This window comes from Chelmon rostratus, chromosome 1 (genome assembly GCF_017976325.1).
Source record: "Chelmon rostratus isolate fCheRos1 chromosome 1, fCheRos1.pri, whole genome shotgun sequence".
Classification (NCBI taxonomy): domain Eukaryota; kingdom Metazoa; phylum Chordata; class Actinopteri; order Chaetodontiformes; family Chaetodontidae; genus Chelmon; species Chelmon rostratus.
The window spans coordinates 27,530,973-27,546,267 of NC_055658.1; the positions used below are offsets into that span (position 1 = coordinate 27,530,973).

At 40.5% G+C, this 15,295-nt stretch overlaps 1 protein-coding gene across 1 annotated transcript; it reads left to right on the forward strand.

The window, feature by feature from the left end:
* Window positions 1–553: 553 nt before the first annotated feature.
* taldo1 (transaldolase 1) lies at window positions 554–15,207 on the forward strand. The gene is made up of 8 exons (XM_041940862.1): window positions 554–740; window positions 4,480–4,603; window positions 5,046–5,153; window positions 5,812–5,943; window positions 7,799–7,974; window positions 12,867–13,064; window positions 14,361–14,506; window positions 14,666–15,207. Exons 1-8 carry the CDS (start codon window positions 641–643, stop codon window positions 14,696–14,698), a joined length of 1,017 nt encoding a protein of 338 aa, XP_041796796.1. The 5' UTR covers window positions 554–640; the 3' UTR covers window positions 14,699–15,207.
* The last annotated feature ends 88 nt before the right edge of the window (window positions 15,208–15,295 follow it).

Consider the following 15,295-nt stretch of genomic DNA (forward strand, 5'->3'; position numbering starts at 1 on the left):
GTTGTTGTCCTTGTACTTTGAACATTCAGTTTTAAACCCCTTTGTACTTCTATCCCATTACAGTTCAGAGGGAAATCTTGTACTTTACTACATTTATTCATTACATTTATTTCACAGCTAGCGAATAGTTAAATGCTGATTACATCAATGCATCAGTATTAACAGTGTGTGTGTGTGTGTGTGTGTGTGTGTGTATAACTCTGAATGCAGGATGAGTATGGTATTTTTACTTTTGATACAGTTCAGTACATTTTGCGTCAAATACTTATTTTTACTCAGGTAACAGTTTGAATTTACCTGTAATGGAGTACTTTTATACTGTGTTATCTCGACACACCACCTCGATACGCCTCATACTGGAATATGTACAATTATGACTTATATTACTAAATAACAGCCAGTCCTGTCGTACGTGATAAATTTGATCCGTGAAAGTCATATTTTTGAGTGTTTCTTTTCCTCCTTCCTGCTTCCTCGTTAGTTTACTCCATTTTTGTGCGCGAGCTTCCTGAAGTGCAGTCCGTCCGTAGCGCGTTCCCGATGACTCGTTCCTTCTTGTGCTGCGCGGCCCCGCTTCTCTGACAGTCCGCCTGCGCTCACGTGTTTTCTGTGTATAAAAGGGTCTCAGTCTCCGCTCATCATGTCCAGTGAGTCACCAGACAAACGGCGAAAAATGGAGTCAGCGCTGAACCAGCTGAAGAAACACACTGTGGTGGTGGCAGACACGGGAGATTTCAACGGTAAAAAACCTTGCCTTTCGCACATGCTAATGTTAGCTAGTTAGCATGCTAACTTACTGACCAGGAAGCATCCAGCTTTTAATGTGACTGACCGCTGTGCCAATATCGAGCAGTCAGAGCGAGTTGGAGAACCGCAAATGTTAACATCAATCTCATTTCATTTGATCCAACCGGCTGAAGTTAGCTAGCTAACCAACTCCTTGTAGGTTTACTTGGCAAAAGCAGAACTTGACAATCGGATAATCCAATTATAGCTACTTGTTATTAAGGTTGCCTTACTTAGCAGCAGTAACGTTAGCTACTTTACGTTAGCCGCGGTAGCAAATTGTGCTAGCTAACTAACTTAACGTCTTTGTGTGACTGATTCAATTGGGAATGCAAGTCTTCTCTGTGCATTAGCCTCTTATCAAGGGCAAAACTTGAAACAGCTGCAGCTTGCACCTGTTAAGCATGTGTACCTGCCGAAAACACAGATCATGTCGCACACCCAGTTCACACGCAACAAGGTGTAAAAATGTGATTTTCCTTCCTCGTTTGTCACTTTCATGCCACAGAGGAAAAGGTCATGTTTCTCAATATGTCAGAATGAGGAACTGTGTGTAATATTACTGTTGCATTGTGATGCCAACCCAATAGTTCCTCATGCAGGATATGCGGACTCAGGATGACATGACAGAACTGGTTTGTGACTGTGTAGCCAGCCGTGACACTAGGAAGCAGATTATGTTACACTCTTTGCACAGGAGAAGTCATGGATGTTTGCATGGACTTTTGATGGGTCTTTGTGCACTTGTTTTATTAATTTATGTTGAATGAGTCGGTTGAAACATGCATGCAGGGAATGGACACAGTAACACATGACTGCTGTGTCATTTAGTCATTAGATTCTACCCTCCTAAAAGCAAGTATTTGCTGATGCTCTCACGTTTGTGTAGTTTTAAGATGAATATCTCAAGGTTTTGGACTGTTCAGACAAAATTTAACAATCATACTTGTTTTATATAGTACGAAGATGTCACCTTGGACTGTGACCATTTAAAATGAAAGAACGGTGGACAATGAAAATTGTCATTGGTTGCAGCTTGTCTAGTCCAATACAACAACACAAACTGAGCAGGGTGATGCTTTTGTCCCACACATCAACAGTGTCTGCCACCGATCCATCAATTTGATTAAAACATGTCAAACTTGTTGAGTATCTCTGTCAGAACTGTTGCAGAAAAACACAGTTTTTTGTTTGTTTATTAATTTTTGGCTTTTTTGGATAGTGATAAGAGTGGCTCAAAATTTACATACCCATTGGCTTCTCTTTTTTTATGGTTGTCTTTTAAAAAATACACATATACCTATTCGGTTTATGTAATGTAGATATTTCATGAATGTTGCAAGATTTCTCAGGTTTCACTCTGTACAAGTTTAGACATGTTAAAATCACTTCTGTTTCACATGATAAATGCAAGAACTTGGGCAAACACGGTGTAACACCACACTCTTGCTTCACTTATGTAAGTAACTCTTTCACTTATGTAAGAAAGGCTCTCAGGAATAGCCTCAAAGTAAATGCAAGAGCCTGAGGGGGCACTCCTGAAATTTTGCACAAGTGTGCTTGGTAGCTAATTAGTTTGCACAGTTATAGATGTTCCTTCTGAGATGAAGAAATGTTCATTACTGCTTTGGAAAGATGACAGACTTTGATACTGGAAATGTGGAGTTTTGTTTAGTCAGTTAAGGTTATTGGGAATACAAAGTTTGATTTCATTTGGTGATTTTCATTTATAGTATATTTCATGAATGAAACATGGTATGACTAGAAAATTAAGGCACATTTATCAGTGTGAAGTAACTTCTTTCTTCATCTTATTTTGTGTCTGATTAGATGTTTCCCCACATGCTATTACACATCCCTCTGACACTCTACTATGAAATCATTTGACTGTGAACACAAAGCTGTAGCTGCACTTGTATCACAATCCAGCTATCTGCAGTAATTGTGCTGTAATGTGCAGATAAATGTTGGTGTGCAATCAGCGTTCTGAACTGCAGATTTAGCAATGTGTTCGGAATCAGCTTGCACAGAAAAGTCTAGACTAGTGTTATTTGCCATCTTTTGTGTTTAAACTTCTTATCTTAACTTCTTGCTCTGTATTTGCCCAGCTGAGGACATGTATTGTCACAGTGGAAGCATACTTGGGATGGCTGTTACGTTACGGAAAGCTTACAGAACTAGATCTATCTACAGAACTATCTTTTGGAAGTACTGCTGTAATCAGCACTTTAACTGTGTTATGGCTCCTTGAACTGTTGATCACGAGTATCTAGTCCAATCCCACTGACCTGCAGGATTTTTTTTTTTTTTTGGAAGGGGGTCCAGAGAAAACCACAAAACAGAGACAGGCTTTGTTCTTAGGCTGAAGAGCTGGCAGCACCGACTGGACTTGGCTGCTACAATCGGGTGCTGACATGAAACCACTGAGCTCCGTGAAAAGGCCATGCCGCTCATGCATGTCAAATTACAATCGCAGTTCAATCCTGTCAACTGCAAAAGCATGTTTTTAATGCACAGTTCTTTAGGTTATGGAACACAGATCAGAAAGAGTTTTCACATCTTTAGTCGATTTATTATAGCGTTTAACATTATTGTAATATTTTGAGTTCAGGTTCCTTAGCACTCAATATTCCATTAGTTACTGAATAAAGAGGTTTGCAGTTAGTGGGTAATCAGTTTGTTTTCTTTTTTCATTGCTTTGAAAGATGTTGAAGTTGCAGCATCAGCAGTTATGAAGACATCAGCAGACTATCAAATCCTTAATCAAAGCCATAATTAGGTGTTTGTCCTCCTTAAGGTGGTGTGAAACTGTTCTTTATATCAACAGAAGAAACATTTACATAAATATCCATTTGCCTCCTCTGACGCTTAAGTTTTTTTTTAAAGGATGGTGTAGCAATGTTTGTGTACACTAGATGGCGCCATTGTCTACCTGACAACAGCATTATATTTTAGATTCAATATGACAGTTCCTCCTATAACTCTTTTGACTTGTTTCACCTACATGTAGACATAGTTTGGATGAATGAGATCCAGGACACTCGTGAATTATTGCATCTCAGTGGGATAACTGGGCTCAAACTGGTTTCTGAGCTTCAGTTGGTCTTGTTACATTTTGTCAATTTTCAGCACACACCTCTGGGAGGTCTAGCATCCAGTGAGATACTTGTGAAAGTTAATGATAAAAGCCAGACTTATAACATTCAAGGTAAAAATTTGAGATGTAATAAATCCATTGTAATGAATGCCACCTTTGTCTTTGACCTTTCTCTTTATGTTTTTGTTTATTAAATGTATTATAGAGCAATCATTGAACTCTTGTGGTTGTAAAGTGATTTGAATATTGTAAAAAATAAAAATTTAAGGAGTGATGGGACTTTCATGTTGAACTTGAGACATTCAAAATTATAAAATTGGTACAATTGGATCTATTTCTGTATCATAATGGACAAAATTATGAGTTAATCTTGACAGATCATTATCCTCAATATTGCCTCAATCTGCAGAGAATAAGGGATTCAGTTAACCATTTTGTGGTCAATCATTAAATCAGAAAATATCAAGAAATGGGGAAAAACATTGGTTTTATAAAGTATTAGGACCTCTACCATGAGTAAGAATATCTAAGAGAAACCAGGCTGTGGGTGTGTGTTTGGGCTTTTAATGACTTTGCTCTGTCTTCCCATCCTGCAGCCATTGATGAGTACAAGCCTCAAGATGCCACCACTAACCCATCTCTTATCCTGGCTGCTGCTAAGATGCCAGCCTACCAGCAACTGTTGGATCAGGCCATTAAATACGGCATCGCCAAAGGCGGGTAAGACGTTGTGCACAAACGAGAGCAGAACCAAACGCCTTAAAATGAAGCCATTTTTTAGCTGTGCCTGTTGGAATACAGCATTGATGTATAAGTTGTTTGCTAAAGAAAGGGAACATTTTATGTGGTTTTTCAGATGTTGCACAGTACGTGATCCTGTTGTGCAAGGTGTTGACAAACTTCCTTAATTTCCAGCAGGTTGTTATTTCATGTTCAGGTTAAACATTGAAAACTGCATTTACAGTGTTTTGAACAAATGTTTGTGCACCTTCACCTGATTGAATAGCAGAACTGTCATTTCATTCAACCCAATAATCTGTCAGATTTGTAGTAATGTGAGTGTGCAAAAGTTGAGGATTGCAGCTTTAAGAGCTAAACAGTGTCCATTTTCACAAATTTAAATAAAGTCGTCCTGCTTCATAGTGTTTCCTTCTCTGTCCAGAACTGAAGAGGAGCAGGTAGCCAACACCATGGACAAGCTGTTTGTGAGTTTTGGCCTAGAGATCCTCAAGAAAGTCCCAGGCAGAGTCTCTACTGAGGTTGATGCCAGGTAAGTGCAATCAACATGTCACAAGATACTAATTATGACGTGAAACATGTCACAGAATGTGACCTTCCTTCCTTTTCTAAACAACACGTCAGCTTGGAGATGCTTAAACTGCATTAGTCATGAGGCAAGACTTGTAGAAGTAAACAAGTGGCATTCAGAGACCAAGTTACCATTCTTCTGTGAAAGATTAGATTTACTTTTATTTTATGTTGTGACTTTCTTTGTATGATCACAGTTAATACTTCTACGCTGTTTTTCTGTCCACTGGGACACCAGCACACAATCTACTGCCACTCGCAACATTATGTTTCCAGGATAAGGATTACAGATAGAAATTTAAAGCAACCAGTCAGCAGCCACATTACCGATCAATAATTTATTAGTTTTAAGTAAAAGCTCAAAGTACAAAAAAAAAAAACAACAACTTTTGGACTGCATTTTCCTCTCACTGAGCCATTCACACACTCGAACAAACCCGTGTGAGACCCTGGCTTAACCATCGGGAGCAGTTAGTGTTCAGCATCTTGTTCCAGGGGCTCACGGACATAATTTGAAAGTAGTCTTAAAGAAAAGAGAATAGCTGTGCCTCAAAATAGAGTGTAGTTGTCAGATTTGGGTGGAGTGCTGAATGGCTGTGCTGTTTCTTTTGTCCTGACAGACTATCTTATGACAAAGATGAAATGGTTGCTAAGGCCCTGAGGCTCATCGCTCTTTATGAAGAGGCAGGTATCAGCAAGGAGCGTGTGCTTATCAAGCTGTCGTCTACATGGGAGGGAATCCAGGCTGGCAAGTAAGTAATGTATGCGTTTGTCATGTTCACCTACGATAGTCTGTGTTATCTGTGCCAGTTAATTGTTTTTAGCAATGTGTGATGCTGATGTCTTGACTGAGGGTCGGGACAGTAGTGTTTCTACCTGCGTTGTTCCAAACAGGTGTTTTTGGAGCATTCCACATTTTCCCAGTCTTTTGTTGCTCCTGTCCCAACTGGTTTAAAACATGCTGCTGCATCAGATTCAGAATAAACAGATATTTACAAAAATCAATGAAACTGATGAGGTAAAACAAATATATTGTCATTGTACTATTTTCAGTTGAGTGTATCTCAAGGATTAGCAAATGATCACATTCTGTTTTTTTATTTATGTTGCACATTGTCCCAACTTTATTAGAGTCGAGGTTGTTTATAGTTGCTTGAACATGAATAGGAAGCAGGCCCTCAGAAACAGAAGTAAACTGTGAGGCAGTTTTGGCATTGTGGCCAAACACGGTAATCCGGTCTTGCGTGACACACAAAGACCCAAAAATACTTTTTCCGGACGCAGTCGTTACAAAAGGTAAAACTGTGATTATTGGAATGTCGTGTAAAGAGCTCTGGTGCTCATGCTCCATGGGCCTAAAAACACTGAAGGCTGAAAAGCTTAAAAATGCGCGGTGAGCAACTTTCATGGGAATAAATGGGGCACCATCTTTGAATGCACGTTTTCTGAGTGCATCCTCATTGAAGCCATAGCAGAGATTTGATTTTTCATCCGGAGAGAAATTTCTCAGTCAAAACATTATTAAACCTTAAAGGCTCTGAAAACGTAATCTGCTTCTTGCTGTGTGCAGTGAGCCGCTGGCCACTATCTGTAGAATTTAAAATTTTTTTTGACTGTTGCATCCCCCTAACACGATTTCTGTAAGCTAACCTTGTACCATCAGAAAGATTTGAAAGATGCTTCAATCATTTATCAATCATTACCAAGTGAAAATATTGCAAGCACTCGTGTTATTTTGTACATTAAGATAATCTCAGGCTGTGTTTCACTTTGTTATGTTGGAAAATGGGCTGTTTGCTCATCACCTCCACTCAGTGAGTTTCATAGTAGGTCCCTCAAGGTGCCCAAACTATTCCAAGCACATTTATATCCAGACATTGGACACTGGACGATGAAGTGCAGACATGCTGTCATAGATGCAGCTGCAGTCACTCCCCATGAGTGGTAAGCACACAAAACGGCTGCCATCCGCTGTTGGGCAAAAATGTCACAGATGATGAAGAGCTGATGGGCCATTGACTGCACAAAAATATTCAAAAGGAGCTCAGGCACATATTTTCACTGATGGCCATAGGGTAAAGAGCATATTAGCTACGTTGAGTGAAGAAAAGACGATAATGATCAGAAGGGCTGTGAAATGTGACCTGACCAGCACATTTCTGAGTGAAACATTCCCGCATGTAAAGAATGTGAAATGTATCATGAATAGTTGAAAGAATGATTGATTTATTTCTGCCTTGAACAAGCTTCTCACAAGAAAGGAGTTTAAGTTCCTGACATGATACTGAGTCTGTGTCCACATATCAGTGGCTGTGTAATACCTTAGTTTTGGTAAAGATATTAAACCTAAAAAAAAAAAAAAAACCCAAGAACCTGAAATCTACCTCCATTTCAGCCTCAGTTTGAAGGCTGTCTAACATAAAAAGATTTGAACTGCCTCTAAACCAAAAAGTCTAATTTCTCATTATATTCTGCAGCTTGTTTTGCCACCATTTGAAAGGGTTCTGGTTGAAATGGGAATCAGAGGAAGAATGCGTGTTTACATCTGGACATATTACTGTTTGCGATGTGTTGTAAATAATTTTGTATCTGCTTGTTTTTGTGCAGGGAGCTCGAGGAGAAGCACGGCGTTCACTGTAACATGACCCTGCTGTTCTCTTTTGCTCAGGCTGTAGCCTGTGCAGAAGCAAAGGTAACACTCATATCGCCCTTCGTCGGACGCATCCTTGACTGGTACAAGGAGAATACAGACCGCAAAAGCTACGAGCCACACGAGGACCCAGGTAATGAAGGCCAACCCGTCCTGTTATAAAACTGGCTTTCTTTCGCCTTATTATCACCATGTTGTGATGCTGAATACAGAAGTGCTTCAGTTCCTTCCTGCAGCCACATGCAATCTGAACTGTTCTGCTTTCAGACTGCTCTGTGTTTTAGCCAGTTGGTCTGGTGAGTGTTTTGTGCCGGTGATAGCCATGGCCAATCATATCCATTCCCCTGATCTCCCTAAGAGCTGTAGAACTGAAGAGTTTTCTTCATCGTGGCATAATGACAGTTTGATACCAGAGCGGAGAGTTTGGACCAGGAAACAAATATCATCTGGGAAATGCAGCATCGCAGGTGCAGCTCACATATAGCAAGTGGAGCTCACATACAGCAGATGGCGTCTATTTAGGTCAAATTTACTTTTCTAGACACAATGAAAGTTTTCTGTTGCCATGTTTTCCATGCATGATAAATTCATTTGCAGTTCTAAACACATATTTAGTAAAATAATAAAGTGGCCTAGTGTTTTTGTCATCTTATTTTTGAACTAATTTGTAATGTTGCATCCCCTAAGGCAGGCATGTCAAACTCATTCCATAAAGGGCCGTGTGGCTGCAAGTTTTTGTTCCAACCAAGGAGGAGCACACCAGGCCAACCAATCTACATCAAGGGTTCAGTTATCAGCTGAAGACTGAGATCAGCTGATTAATTGATTCCAGCCTGGTGTGCTCCTCCTTGGTTGGAACGAAAACCTGCAGCCACACGGCCCTTTATGGAATCAGTTTGACATGCCTGCCCTAAGGTGTAGAAGAAGGCAACAACAGTTACTGATAATCTGGGAACATTCTCTTCCTTGCTGCATAAACTTGAGTTTATTCTTATCTTTATGTGACACCACTATAAAATTGACCAAACCGTAACCTCCAAAGCTGAATGAACTGTCACGATTCTGCCATACAATATTATAAGCTAAGCGTTATGTACTTAGTACAGTACAGTTGAAGTTGAAAGTTTATGTCTACCTCAGCCAAATGCATTTTAAGTGCTTATAATTCCTAACATTTAATCCTAGTAAACAGGAAACATTCCCTCCTTTCAGTCGGTTGGGATCCCTACTGAGAAACGTAAATGAAAAATAGCAGAGATTTTTTTTTTTTTCTGCTTTTCCATCTTTCATCACATCTCCAGTCGGTCAGAAGTTTACCCACCCTTGTGTTCGGTAGCGGTGCGTTAATTTGTGTAACATTGGTCAAAAGTTTTGGCCCATTCCTCCACACAGAACTGGACTAGTTGAATCAGGTTTGTAGTGCACCAGTCCCTCCTGCCTGAGTGGTATGATGACTTCTTGGTCCCGTGGTTTTTATACTTTCATACTGTTCGTACAGAACAAGGTACCTTCAGGCTATCTTTTGATTTTCCCATCATGTCAAGTAACGAGGCACTGTGTTTGAAGGCAGACCTTAAAACACATCCACAGGTACATCAGGAGCTTCTGAAGCCATCGTCGTTTTCGTCATTTTCACGTATTTTCCAAGGTGTTTAAAGGCGCATAGTGAAATAATCTGTCTGAACAGTTGTTGTCATGCACGAAGTAGATGTCCTAACTTTGCAAACAGTTTATGAACATGAAATCTGCAGAGTGGTTAAAAGAGTTTGATTGACTTAAACTTTAATGTGTGTGGCTTCCCGCCGATCCCGCTGTTAACCTGCTAGTTTTGTCTTGTGGAAAATGTGACGCACTCTGTTTCATGCATATTCTGGCCAACCCAGTGCCTTCAGATGCCAGAGGATGATTAGCGGGAACGGACAGTCATGATAAAACAATTTAAACTTCATTCTGGTCCTATCGCTCAGCTGATACATAATTACATAGTTCGGTCTGCAGAAGAGCGGAGAAGTCGTCTTTCATCTGCTTCTTCGCCAGGTTGAACCCTTAATCTGAGGTGTGTCTCTGCTGTGTGACGTTAAGCATTACACAAATTAGACACTGCTCATGCAATGCATGCTTGGCTCTCACAAGAGTTAATTAGTTGAACTCCAGTGACATTTTATTGCACAGAGCTCAGTGACACTGTGCTTAGAGTATTCAAATTCAAAGCAGATGAGCAATGCGAAACTTAAGTGGTCTTTACACTCAGTTAGCTGTGTGGTGCTGGATTGGCTGTCCCACCTTTCCTACCCACCACACAGAAATCACATGCACATAGGCATTCACAGCCTTTGGCATGAAACTCAAAATTGAGCTCCTGTTTCCATTGATCATCCTTGAGATGTTCCTACAGCTTAATTGGAGTCCACCTGTGGTAAATTCAGTTGATTGGACATGATTTGGAAAGGCACACACCTGTCTATATAAGGTCCCACACTTAACAGCACGTCTCAGAGCACAAACCAAGCATGAAGTCAAAGGAATTGTCCATAGACCTCTGAGAGAGGATTGTCTCGAGGCATAAATCTGGGGAAGGGTACAGAAAAATTTCTGCTGCTTTGAAGCAGATGTTTTGGGGATGTTTTTCAGTGGCAGGAACTGGGAGACCAGTCAGGATAGAGGGAAAGATGAAGATGATGCAGCAACTTACAGAAACATCCTGCATGAAAACCTGCTCCAGAGCGCTCTTTACTCAGATTGGGGCGACGACTGTAAGCACACAGCCAAGATCTCAAAAGAGTGTCTTCAGGACAACTCTGAATGTCCTCGAGTGGCCCAGCCAAAACCCAGACTTGAACTTGATTGAACGTCTCTGGAGAGATCTGAAAATGGCTGTGCACCAACACTTCCCATCCAACCAGATCGAGCTTGAGAGGTGCTGCAAAGAGGAATGTGCGAAACTGCCCATAGAGCCAAAGATCGGTGTGACAAGCGTATGGCATCATATTCAAAAATACTTGAGGCTATAATTGCTGCCAAAGGTGCATCAACAAAGTATTGAGCAAAGGCAGTGAATACTTATGTCAATGTGATTTCTTAGTTTTTTATTTTTAATACATTTGCTAACATTTTAAAAACATTATCACATTGTCATACTGAGGTGTTGTGTGTAGAATTTTGAGGGGAAAAAATACATTTATCCATTTTGGAATAAGGCTGTAACACAACAAAATGTGGAGAAGGCGAAGTGCTATGAACACTTTCCGAATGCACTTTATATACCCGATCCACTCGTGCACATGTGGGCACACACAGGGAAAATAAGAGTGCATAGCTGTTGTAGACTTGTGATGTGCTAACAGTTAGCTTAGAGTAATTTATGTGGAGCAGAGTGGTCTGATGAAGGACAGCAGCGAGACTGCAGCAGTGAACAGACAGCCTAAGCATGTTAGGCTGCAACCTGAGTTTATGTGGCAACTTGGATACTGACTGTTATAACGCACTTCCTGTAGCATGTGATTTACAGTGGCTACACACACAATGCATTTCCCATAACACAGATCAACTACGTCACACAAGCGTTAAAATAATGAGAATCTATTTTTTTAAGACCAGTTGCTTTAACTATTTGATGTTTTTTCAATACAATTTAATGACTATTCGAAAATGATGATCCATCCCGAGTTTAAACATGACAGAGCTAATGGTGTAATAATTGATCTTGCATGTTGAATCCGATAAAAGGGTAAGAACTTAAAACATTCACTCAACCTTCAAATGACGTGAGTGGATATCGTAACCACAGCATTGCAGGTGCAGCCCAAATATAGCAAATGTCTGTTTAGGTTGAGTGTACTTTTCTGAACACAACAAAAGTTTGTCAATGTTTTCCATCTATGGTCATTTACAACTTTATTTGGAACTAGAGAGAAACTGCGGTGTGAATGCAGGATTGAAAAGCCGGCGCCAAACTGCACTGCTGCCTTTTAAAAGTTACTTTACCTGTCTTACTGGTGGAGAAGGCTTCCAGCAGTCACACTAATAACAATAATCCAAGTCAAACAGTTGCACTTTTGGATTCAGCAGCACTTGTGTAAAATAACTGTCTTGTCTAGTGTTCTAGGTTCTATTATCTTCATTTCTGAACTGAGTTGTAATGTTGTGTTCACTGAAGTGGCTGTTTTTGTACGAGCAGACAACAATAGTTACTGATAATCTGGGAGCAAGTATTGTTTTCATTCTTTTACCTTGCTACACAAACTTGGAATTGCTCCATTGATCTGTTTACAGTCAAAGTAAAATGATTTTCTTATTTTCATAAGACATCACCATATGAATTTTACCTAACCCTAACTCTCAAAGCTGAATGTCCGGGTGCACTACAGACATGGTGAGTCTCCATGTCCGTAACTCAGAAATGAATTTAATTTCATTTAAATTTTCCATCACGACCACCAAAAGTCATTCAACTAAAACAAAAGGAGTATCCATAGAAGTAAAATGGCATGTGCTTCGGAAACACCCTTCTGTTGAACTTCGATTAAGTTTACTGTAATGTGAAGGCGGCGTGGCTGATCGAGTACCTGCAACACTAGTTAGGTTTTCATCCAAACTTTGGCAGAGTTTTGAGAAATCAGCAAAAGAAAATGGAAATGAATGCTTGTGGCCACCACTCTACTCAGATTGGACGTTTTAGTTTGCTGCTAGATTTTGTCTCTTGTGTTGAGCGAAGGCTTCGGTAGATGTTTAAGTCACATGCCTCATATAGTCATGATTTATGCCTTAAGTCACTGCACTTTGTCACATTTTCTTTTATCGATTCAACTTTTCCACCTCAGCTAACTGCAAAATCTTTGTATTACTATTTTTTTTTTTTACCTGTTTTTGGTGTTTCCACTCTTTTTTTCTTTATTTTTTTTATATGCAAACTGGAAATGTGCATAAAAATGGGTTGAATGCACCTGCTGTGGTTTTCCACACCGGAGATGTTGGCATGTTCAGGACTTAATGCATTTGGCTGGTTTTTCTCGTCTCTGTCCTTAGGTGTGCTGAGTGTGACCAAGATTTACAACTATTACAAGAAGTTTGGCTACAGCACCGTGGTGATGGGGGCCTCCTTCAGAAACACGGGTCAAGTGAAAGCACTGGCAGGCTGCGATCTGCTCACCATCTCCCCCGGGCTGCTCGCAGAGCTCAGTCAGGACCACAGCACTGTTACTGAGATGCTCAATGTGGAAAAAGGTACTGCTGTGATTCAAAGCCTGCCTCTCTGCAAAATACTGCTGTCCTCTTTAACTTTGACAGTTTTATTTATTTGTGCATGGACATTGTGAGCTAGAAACAAAAAAACTGAAGATAATTGACAATGTAATTAGGCCAGACCAATCTGGTTGCAGTCTAATTACATGTTTATACACTTGGTTGGATTTTCGTTATGACTACATGTTTTCAAGTCTTTAGGAAGCTTTGATCACACATTTCTGTCATGTGGTTTGTGTTACAATGTATTGCTGACACCTGTGCTGACACCCTGCTTCACTCCTGCAACAGGAGGATTTTTGTTGCAGCTTTTGAATGCTTGTTCTCCAGAGTCTGCATATCCCTTGTCAACACCATAGGGCACAGAGTGACATGGGAACTGATGGTAACTAGCAGGAAGAGAGAATTGAAAATGTGTCAGTTGACACATCACTGGCTATATAGTGGCCCCAAATTTGTGCGGAAAGAATAAGATAATAAGTAATGTTTGTTAAACTGAACAAAGGCTCTGGGAGAGAGAGTAAGCTTGCACATAGATTGTTCATTGTTTTATTTCCCTTCTAAGATAATCTGAAGAATGAACTGTGAATAATTGAATTAGTGTGTCTAAACTAAAAGCTTCTATTGAGGTTTTTGAATGAAGCTTCAAATATCTGTTATTATATTTTATGACGTCATTTGTGTTCATTTGCCCGAAACAGCCACAACAATGTACATTAGCCGTAAGATAGAAAGCAATGGCAGGCACAGAGAGTGTGTTTATTTTCATCTCAGCCTCTGAACTCATGACTCACCAGACTCCGGTTCTTTTCAGTCCTTCCCCTCTCCTGTCAGTACATTCGTGACGTAAAGTGTAGTTCCCCTTCAGTGAGCAGTCAACGAAGAGAAACTAATTACACTACAGGTTGGCACCTCGCGGCTGCAGACAGGTCGAAGTGAAGATGAATCCACTTTTTAATCCCGGGGCTTTTAAAAAAATAAACTGAGCTCTCATCTGTCTGATTATGCACTCACATGTTCATTTAGAATTTAACTGTCAACGTTATGAATGAAGCTTCAAGAGTCACATCCCTGTACATCCCTATTAGTGATGTAAATACTTTATTTATGGAAGCGTTTTCTGCACATTGCAAGAAGTGCCCTTTCACAGTGGCAGACAGAGTTTCCCGTTTGGGTGGACTTGCTTTGTGAAGTGTTTTTTGCAATCATTTGTTAAACCTGACAGTAAGAGAGCCATGCACTTATTTCAACCTTGACCTCGATGGTTTGTTGTTGTAGCCAAGGTCTGTGATCTGGACAAGATCCACCTGGATGAGAAGGCTTTCCGCTGGGAGCACAACGAGGACCGCATGGCCGTGGAGAAACTGTCTGACGGCATCCGCAAGTTCGCTGCGGACGCCATCAAGCTGGAGACCATGATCAAAGTAAGAGCTTTGCTTCTGGAGGGGCCAGATGTGCAGTTAGTATTTCTGTGTATCCACTCGTGGTAATGACAGAACGTTTGCTTGCAGTCAGTATAGAGATGATTTGTCTTTCACGGGCTTTGTACGCTGAATCTTCGGTTCTTTGTTGTGTAATTACAGGAGAAAATGCTCAACGTGAAAAACGGGCAGTAATGGACAGATTTGCCGTCTCCATCCGCATTGACAGGAAGTATAAGGAGTCAGGAGGCTGCTTTCTTTGTCCCCAACTATCTGAGAGAAGGTCCAAAGCACCAGAAGGCCTTTCCTCTCATCCGACCAAACTCCAGGGACCTCCCTCCTGAATGGACCCCTCTCCTCTCTTCGGCTGGGACTGACTCTGTTTTCTGACCAAACATGAATGGTGATTGATGCTAACACGGATGTGGAGTTGTTGTACATTAGTCCATTATTTACGAGATATTTGAACAGAAAGGAAAAACTTTGCAGAAAACATGTCTTAATGAGACTCGGTCTCATCAGTCGTAATATTATGTGACTATTAGAAAGGACCATGAGCACTTTTTGGCAGTAAAAGCCTACAATTTTTAGCTATTAGCACAATTTGGACAAGGTTGAGGACTCAGCTTGATAAGGACCATTGTACGATCATTCCTCTGAATAAAACATTTTGCTCTTTAAAGAAATAAAAATCTGTCGTTTCAGTTGTGTTTCTCGCTTTGTTGCCAGATTAGTGAGTCATAGCAGGTGTCAGACACACAAACGCTGCATCAACAGCCATGAAGAGCATTT